At 55.6% G+C, this 9229-nt stretch overlaps 1 protein-coding gene across 8 annotated transcripts in view; it reads left to right on the top strand.

The window, feature by feature from the left end:
- Positions 1-2347: 2347 nt before the first annotated feature.
- The window catches only part of SPEG (striated muscle enriched protein kinase), a 55702-nt gene continuing 48820 nt past the window's right edge, over positions 2348-9229 (top strand). For 4 of the 8 annotated variants that reach the window (XM_057744928.1, XM_057744925.1, XM_057744931.1 and 1 more), the window contains exon 1: positions 9060-9090. Coding sequence is in view for 3 of the 8 variants with exons in the window: in XM_057744924.1 (XP_057600907.1) it covers positions 2348-2726 (379 nt within the window). In the remaining 5 variants the exon portion in view is untranslated. Of the gene's footprint in view, positions 2727-9020; positions 9091-9229 lie in introns of those variants that run through there. The other 4 variants (XM_057744927.1, XM_057744926.1, XM_057744929.1 and 1 more) reach the window with 2 other exon arrangements.

Genomic DNA, 9229 nt, shown 5'->3' with positions numbered 1-9229 from the left:
ACGAAGAGCAGCCCCTACTTGCCGCAACTAGAGAAAGCCTGCACGAAGCAACGAAGACACAAGGCAGCCAATAAATAAATAAGTAAATAAATTTATTAAAAATTTTTTAAAAAGGAAGCAAGAAAGGATAAGTAGAGGACATTATCTTTTTTGTAATTAATTAATTAATTTATTTTATTGGCTGTGTTGGGTATTTTTTTGCTGTGCACCGGCTTTCTTTAGTTGCGGTGAGTGGGGGCTACTCTTCGTTGTGGTGTGTGGGCTCCTCATTGTGGTGGCTTCTCTTATTGCAGAGCACGGGCTCTAGGCACTTGGGCTTCAGTAGTTGCAGCACATGGGCTCAATAGTTGTGGCTCATGGGCAGCTCTAAAGCGCAGGCGCAATAGTTGTGGCGCTCAGGCTTAGTTGCTCTGCAGCATGTGGGATCTTCCTGGAGCAAGAATGGAACCCGTTTCCCCAGCATTGGCAGGCAGATGCTTAACCACTGTGCCACCTAGGAAGCCCGAGGACACACTATCTTAAAAAAAAAAAAAGACTCCATGCTCCCAACGCAGGGGCCAGGGGGCCAGAGTTTGATCCTTGGTCAGGGAACTAGATCCCGCATGCAGCAACTAAAAGATCCCTCAGGCCACAACAAAGACTCCTCACTTGGCAGTGAATATCCTGCATGCCACAACTAAGCCCAGCACAGCCAAATAGATAAATAAATATCTTTTTCAAAAAAAGAAAAAAAAATACAGAGAGATCCTGTATATCATTCACCTGCTTTCCCCCAACGGTAACATCTATAGTACTATGTCACAACCAGGATTGCCATTGCCACCTTCAGATTTTACCAGTTTGTGCACGTGTGTGTGTGTGTGTGTGTGTGTGTGTGTATGCATTTAGTTCTATGCAATTTTACTGCATATGTAGATTCATGTGACTACCACCAAAGTCAAGATACAGACTGTCTCATCACAAAAGTCTCACTTAGCCTTTTAAAAGCAGTAATGGCCTATCTTGATGTTTCTCAAGGTGCAGCTCTTAGATGCACCACAGTCTCTGGGCTACTGATGTGCGGATTCCTGAGCCCTCCCAGTGCCCCGTATTGAACCTGCACCACTGGGAGTGGAGCCTGGAAATCTGTACTTTTAACAGAGGCCATACTTTGAGAACCATGGGTCTAACTGGCTTCCAACTCTCCCATCTCGAATCCACCCTCCACACGGTGGCTGCTAAAGGGATCCTTCTAAAACACAGCTCTGACCTCATTATTCTACGGCTTAACGCCCTGCAGTGGCCCCCAGTGGCCATCAGGATAGAGACCTCAGCAAGCAAAGGTCCTCTTGTCAGGCGTCACCTCTCACCTCCACTCACCTCACCCCACTGTGGTTCAGTCCCTCCAAACTCCTCTGATTCTCTCTGGCTGCGCCTCGGGGCTTGCGGGATCTTAGTTCCCCCACCAGCGTTTGTATCCCAAGCCCTCAGCTCAGAGTCCTAACTGCTGGACCGCCACGGAATTCCCCGAACTCCTCTGATTCATGGTGCCCATCACCTGCTTTCATCATGCTCTGGTTTTGGTCACGCTGTTGCCTCTGCCTGGAACGTCCTTCCCACTCTTCTCTGTCTGTTGCAACTCTATACAACTACTCATTTTTCACAAATGAGGACTTGGAGGTTGAGAGAGGTTTGATGCCAGCCAGTAAATAAGGGCAGGAGTAGCTGGGAGCCAGTCCACCTGACTCCCTGCTCCAGATCTTACTGTTCACCATGGCTGTCCTGGAGGCTGGGGGAGCCATTGGTCCCTCTTCCCCAGGGTCTGCTCACCTCCACGTGGGGCTGCCTGCCCATCTGCCTCTCAGAGGCCTCACCAGCACCTCCTCTCCCTCTCCTTCAGCTGCATGGGGCTGGGAATCAGGGGCCTGAGAGGAGGGAGGAAGGAAATGGGATTGAGCCCAAGGGTAACCTGACTCCATGAGTGGGTGGCGGGTGGGCGGGACACTCCACAGGGTAGGGGGCTTGGAGCACGTCCTCTGAGACCGTTTAAGCCAAGGCGGGTGAAGGGGGCTCCTAGAGGGGGGGAAGGGGCAGAGTGGAGTCCAAGTCCCCTCCTCTGCTGCCCCCTCCCTCCACAGCTCCCTCGCAACCCGAGCCGGGGGGCCTAAAAATAGCCCCCGAGGCGCAACCGCGGCCGCTCTGGTGACCTTCTGGGTAGCACAGGCCGAAGGCGGGCGGGCGGGCAGCAGGAAGGCAGGGCGCCGGCCCCCCAGGACTCATCCCCCAGGGCAACATCCCCCGGGTGCCCCCGTGGCCGTCCCGTTCCAGCGTCCCCTCCTCCCCACTCCCCATCCAACTTGCAGAGGCCATGCAGAAAGGCCGAGGCACGCGAGGCGTGGACGCGGGCACGAGGGCACCCCCGAGCCCCGGGGTGCCCCCGAAGAGGGCCAAAGTGGGGGCCGGCGGAGGGGCGGTGGCCGGGGCGCCGGTCTTCCTGCGGCCCCTGAAGGACGCGGCGGTGTCTGCGGGCAGCGACGTGCGGCTGCGGGTGGTGGTGAGCGGGACGCCCCAGCCCAGCCTCAGCTGGTTCCGGGATGGGCAGCTCCTGCCCCCGCCGGCCCCTGAGCCCAGCTGCCTCTGGCTGCGGAGCTGCGGGGCGCGGGATGCCGGCGTGTACAGCTGCAGGGCCCAGAACCAGCGGGGCCAGGCCTCTTGCGAGGCCGTTCTCACAGTGCTGGAGGTCGGAGGTAATGGGGAGGTGGGCGCCAAGCCTGGCGGGGAGGGGTGCTCAGAGGTAGAGAAGGGTTACCTGGGCTGCACAGGGGAGGTACCTGTTCATCCAGCCTTTTTCCCGGGTGCTCTGGCTTCTCAGCTATGCTGACCCAGGAGTGCCCATCAGGAGGAAAGTGCAGGGAAAGGGGTGTCAAGGTAGAGGGGCTCCCCACAGGAAGGTCAGAGGTTAAGGGCCAGCGTTTAGTAAAGAAAGCCTGAGCCCCACTCAGGCCTCTCTGGGAATTCCGTAATGGGAACCCTCCTAGTTTCCCTGTAGAGAGAGGCCTCCTGGGGGGATCGTTTTCATTGGCTCTGATAATGTAGACTTGAGACTCCTAATCAGCCTCTTTTAGGTGCATGCATGTCTGAAGGACGAGGCCAGCTCCCCTGGTCTGGCTGTGATATTGAGGGGATGGGTCAGAACTCCTCGCAGTCCGTTGCTAGGGCAGGTTGGTGTGGTCAGCACCAGGCTGGTTGGAAGAGGCCTGCGGGTGGACAAGTGCGAACAGGGTGGAGAGCACGGGGGCCGGGAGAGCCTGGGCTGGGGGCTCCCAGGCATGTATGGAGGTGAGTGCTTGAGAATCCATATGCAAACACTCCGTGAGTGTGTGTGTGTGCGCGCGCGCGCACACACGTACAGGCTGTGCAGGGGTCTGGTGGTACCAACAGACGAGGGGTTTGTGGAGTTGGTACGGGAAGTGCATGGGCCGTGTCCACCTGAAGTTCAGAGGGCACAGAAGGGGGATGCTCAGGCCAGTGTTGGGGCCCCTGTCTGTGTGTGTGAGGGGTGGATGATGGTCAAACATGGGAGGGGAGGGGTACGAGACTGGACTGGGTGCTCACCGTCCTGCTGGGCCTGGTGTGGGTGCAGACCAGGGCCGAATCTCCTTGGATCAGTGTTTGGGCTTCCTTTTTGACCTCCTCAGCCCCTAAGCCAATTCTTCTCTGGGCTGAAGACACAGCCTCAGCAGATTGAGTCTTAAGAAATAGAATTCTGGGGAAATAGGCAGTTGGTGGAGACGGCAAAGAGCTTGGGAGTTACTGGGTCAGTCCTGGACATTTTCAAGGGGGAATTCTCACTCCAGCTGGGTAGTGTCATACAGGGGCACATCCTTGGGGGCAGAGGAGGAGGCACACCATGCCACCCGGTTACAGTGGGACTGGGGGGCTATAGCATCCTGAAGGAACTCAGCAGCTAGAGGGAAAAGAAGGCTGCAGGGTGCAGCTGTGTCAGGAGCTGGAGCAGGGGCTCAGCCTCCCTCTGTCAGCATCTCCATTCTCTCCCTAGTCCTGCCCTGCCCACTCCTCTTCAGTGACAGAGAGGGCCAAGGCTGGCTTCTCTTGGTTGGCCTCACATCTGGCCAGGTATAGGCTTTCCTTGTACCCTTCTGGGGTCAGGGACTGGGGCCCATCCTGGCAGAGGTCTGAGCTAGGGAAGGATTGGACTCCTTGGGGGTCTTTGCTCTGATGCTCTCAGGGGCAGAGGGGACTGAAACAGAACATAAATAAAAGCACAATAAATAGATTGATGAGAATACAACTTGGAGGAGAGAAATACTGGGCAGATAGAAGAAGTGCCGAGGAACCTGGTGTCATAATGTTTGTTTAGAGTCAGAAAGAAGCACAGAGAACTGCAGGTCCAAAAGCTGCCTTTTACAGGGGAGGACACCGTGGTCCAGAGCAGAGGGAGAGGCCGTAACTAGCTGTCTGCTGAAAGACAAGCAACTAGTTATGTCCATCCCAGAACTCAGAACCCAGTCCTCTTGGTTTGGGCTCTGGGGGCCTTCTACTACTTAAGTTCTGAAGGGAGGAGAGAGAAAAGGGAGGGGGAGCTGTCCATTGTATGGAGAGTAGCCCAGCCCTGGCCTTTCTGAAGATGAGAGCCTCCTAGCCTGCCCTGGTACCCCAAAGTGAGGAGAGTGACAGGATGCTAGAGCCCCCCAGCCTCTCTGTAATCTGGGTGGCATGGTTGGCAGAGCCAGAGGCCGGGAGGATGGCCTCCAAGCTGCTCTGGCGGAACAGCACGTTTGAAAGGTTGGGGTGAGGAAAGGACCCTGGGTGCTGGGGGACTGGATTGAGGGCCTTTTGCCAGTGATGTTAAATAAAAAAGGAAGAGGTTGAGCTGCAGCAAGTCACATTTGAGAACTTTTTTATACTGGTAAAATCTTTGCCCCAAGAGCAGCTTTACAATTGTGATTAACTGGTAATAATTCTTAGTAGTAATTTATAATAGTATGAATAGCTACTGTGCTGCTGTGTGGCAGGTGATCTGCTATCGTATCCTTTGATACATCATTTAAGTCCCACAGCAACCCTCGGGAGACTGAGGCCCAGAGGGATTAAATGAAGCATCTCAGCTGCAATGATAGGAGATGGCAAGGCAGGGATGGAAGCCTGGGTCTGTCCCACTGCAAAGAACCATGTGCTTAACTACTATGCCCCTCCCACATGATTGGCGAGGGTGGGGCTTTGCTTTGGTGATGTTGGGGGACTGACTGGGTGAGTCTGGTTTCCTCCTCTTCCTATGGCCCACCCTCCACCAGTCCCTGCCCAGTGACAGATCCTGATCAAGGTCAGTTGGGCAGGCAGCTCAGCATCGCTCAGACTTACTCATGGAAAACTTTCCTGGTTGGGATCAATAGCAGGAGGACTTCAGGGTTCTTAAGAAGTCCAGCCAGGACCTGGCGGCAGAGGGAAGGAGGCAGTTTCCTGGCTGGGATGGCTGTCTGACTCTGCAAGACGGGGTGATGCTAAGGTTCCTGGCACTCCTGAAGCCTGAGATGTTAGCTCAGGGATAGAGGGATATTGGCATGGCTCGGGGAGGCTGGGGCCTCGAGAAGACAAGAGGGCTGCAGGCTAGAGAGTTTGGAGGATGGGTAACAGGAGGCTGGAATTTGGGGTGTAGAAATGAGGAAAGATGAGAAATAGTGATGATGACAGTGATGCAGGATACTTGTAGAATATGTAACATGTGTAAAGCCCCCTGTCTCACTTCGGTATTTAACTTTCTAAGTCCCAGGTTACTGTTATGACCATTATACGTATAAGAAAACTAGGGTTCAAAGAGGGAATTTGCCCAAGGTCACATGGCTAGTGAGGTGGCAGAACCAGGTCTGAAAGTCGGGTCTCTGGGTCTAGGTCCACAGAACGTGCCTGTCCTCAGAAAGAGAAGTGTGGGAAGACTGAGGCAGGCATCTGTCAACATACCCATCCTTCTGTCAGTATCCCTAAAGCCATCTTCTGCCACGGTCTCCAAGATAGGCAGGCATTCTTCTCTCTCAAAACATCAGGCTCCCACTTGCATGGGCTGAGGAGCCACATGCCAATCAAGTAACCAGGGCAAGTGCCACCCTCAAAGCTTGGGGCATGTGTGACTGGAGGGGGAGGCCTGCACTGAAGGGTGGGGAGTAAGGAGGAGAAGACACAGCCGAGGGAAGGCGCAAGCTGACGATGCTCACTGTGTTTGGCAGTTGGAAGTCGCATAGCCAGGGCCTGGGAGACCCCGGTGCCAATCAGAAGGGCCAAAGGTCAACAGATGGTAGTGAACCATGCGGGGGACTTGAAGGCATGGAGAGAAGAGATGAGAGAGAAGGAGAGAAGGCCAGTGTAGCAAGGGAAAGGGGGGGAATACACCAGGAACTGCATGCAGGTAGATTGTGCAGTATCATTTTTTCCACCTGGAATGTGGAATGTCTGGATGAAATGCCAGGAGGAAGCTAGCATGGAGTTGGGAGCAGGTATGGAGAGTGGCCTTCTCCATTCATGCCAAGTCCTAATTAGGGAGAGGAGGAGGGACCAGAGCGGGAGCAGTGAGGAGCCATGGGAGGGAAGAAAGGCAAGAACAGAGAGGCCGTGGAGTCAACCAAAGCCCACACAGAAGAACTTTCCTGAAGCCAAGGCAGGCCCTCCCACGAAGATCCCGAGTGGAAAGCAAGATGGTCACTTCTCCAGTTGTTTCTGGAAAAGGGTCTGGGTCAGAACAGAGAAGGGAAGAAGGCTGGAGAATGAGCTGCTCCAGAAGATTTACAGACAAAATTCCTGTCCTCTTAGAGATGACATTCTAGGGAGGGGACACAGGTTATATGCAATAAACATAATAAATATGTCAAAATTATACAGTATGTCAGAAATACAGAGCAGGGTAAGCAGGAGGAAGGAAGATAGAAGACTGAGGGAAGGCAGGAAGGAGAGGGGAGTGGGGGTCTGGCTCAAGGAGGGTCTGCGTGAGAGAGAAGGCACTGCATGGTGACGGGTTTTCTCTGGTTAAGGGCAAATGCTGGCAGGGCAGAAGTCGGAAGTCTGGTTTGGGGAAATGGCAGGGGGGGCCCAGCTGCCCAGCCTTGGAGGGAAATGGGACATCTGGGGCAGGCTGGGGCCCTGAGAGCATGCCCCAGGCCTGCCTGTGTGGGTGAGCCCTGCAGGCCCAGAGCAGGAACCCAGAATCTCATGGGCCTCTTCTCAGCCCAGCTGTCCCGTCACTCACGCCTGCTGCCCATTGGTTATTTTTGCTATGGAATGTGCCAGCCCCTTGGATTCTCCTGGGGAACAGGGGCTCAAGTTACCCCCTCTCCTCACTCAGCTCCCCCATCTATGAGTGGATGTGTTTGGGGGTGGGCAGGGAAGGGGCCTGTGGGAGTCCAGGGTCCTCTGGCTGGCACTGATGTGGATGTGCACATGTACTCTCCCACGTCCCTGTGCATGTGTCTGTAGGTGTGACCTCTGCTTCTGGGAATCTGGGAAACAGGACCACCTGTAGGCAGTCAGAATGTACAAGACATGACCTAAAACTTTAAAATAAAGGGCTACAAATTCAAATAACTTCAAGAGCCCAGTAGAAACTGAAAATGAGTGAGGTGCTGTTGTCAGCAGCTGAAATTAAGCATGCTTGCCCCAGTTAAAATATTGTGCAGGCTGACCAAACTCATCCGTTGGCTCTGTGTTTATTTTGGACCCATGCTTTAAAGAAAAAAGTTAGGGGTCCTACTGACCAATCAGCACAAGAGGTGCGGTGGTCAGTAACTCAGTCACAGGGCCTGTGTTAGAATCTCAGTCTCCCAATTACTGGCTCTGTGACCTTGGGCAAGTAAACTCTCTGTGACTCTGTGCACAGATTAAATGAGTGTATTCATACAAAGTGCCTAGGATATTGCTTGGTACATATTAAGCATGCCGTCAGTGTTAATGATAATGACTTAGTAGTCACATCTCAGAAACCAGGACTGGCACTACTTCTGTAGGCTGGGGTGGGAATTTGTATGTGGGGACACACGGAGGCACAGAACCTGTGTGGCTTTGGCTGTGATCAGACTTCTTTAAGCCTTATTCATTTGTCAATTAAATGGAGTCAGTTACATGTTCATAAGGGCTTTAACCTCACTGGGTTGTTGTCAATAAGGTAATGTTTATAAAATGCCTGGCACTGAATAAATACTTAAGAAAGTTATAATGATTGTTGTTGTGGGGGTCGGGGTAGAGTTTTGTGTAGGCATAATACGCATGGTACCAAATGAGAGGACAGAAAATTTGGTGAGTGTGCTCACCTGTGAATGAGAAGGTGGGTTGTATTTGTGAATAATAGGAGTATCACTGGGTACCTTAGCGCCTGTATGTGTGCGTGTGTGTGCGCGCGCGCGCCAGGGTGCACGAACAGTGTACCTACCCATCGCTGAACTCGAGTGCCCCCGCTGGCTTTCCTAAGCAGCGTGTGGGGTTTCGCATTCTGGGTCCATGTCACTACGAGGACCCTTGCCCTGTGTATGATCTGGGCGTCCCCGCCCGGCGCCGCGGCCCTGCGGCGTGTTGGGTACTGCCTGGCAAGGCGGACGCGTGCGCATGTTTGTGAAGTGAGCCAGTGGAGATGCGGCTGACCTTCCGGAGCGGCCCCGCGGGAGGCGGGTGGGGGTGGCGTGGACGCCGCGTTGGGCGGCCAATGAGAGAGTGCCCCGAACTCTCCTAGGGGCTACTGCACCCCTTTCTGTGCCTCAGTTTCCCCACGTGCCCAGGACCCGAGAGGCAGATGCGGGGCGGGGGGGCCGCGAGGCAGGTGATCGCCGTCCCAGGGGACGCCGGAGAGCAGGCGAAGGAAGGGGCGCCAGGGGGGGTGCGGGCTGGCGGGGGAAAGGCTGGCTCCGGCCGCCGCCGCTGCCGCCTTCCCCCCGCCCGGGCTCCCGCGGCCCCGAGGCTCCTTCCGCCACCGGCGCCGGCCCCCGCCCGCTCCCCGCCTCGCCCCCGGCCCCGCCTCCGACTCCGCCCCGCCCCCGCCCGTCCCCTCCTCGCCCGGCCGCCGGCCCGGCCCCCTCCCCCGCCATGAAGAAGCTGTGGGTGAAGAAGCGTTTCCAGGTGAGGGCTCCGGGGGCGGACGGCGCCGGGAGGGGGCAGGAAGGGCTAGGCGCTCCGGAGGGAGGGCGGGTCGCCGCGGCGGGGCCCGGGGAGGGGGCGCCGGAGCCGCGCCTGCCCCACCCCGGCCGCGGCGGCGGCG

This window comes from Hippopotamus amphibius, chromosome 8 (assembly GCF_030028045.1).
Source record: "Hippopotamus amphibius kiboko isolate mHipAmp2 chromosome 8, mHipAmp2.hap2, whole genome shotgun sequence".
Classification (NCBI taxonomy): domain Eukaryota; kingdom Metazoa; phylum Chordata; class Mammalia; order Artiodactyla; family Hippopotamidae; genus Hippopotamus; species Hippopotamus amphibius.
This window is presented reverse-complemented; position numbering and strand designations above follow the sequence as displayed.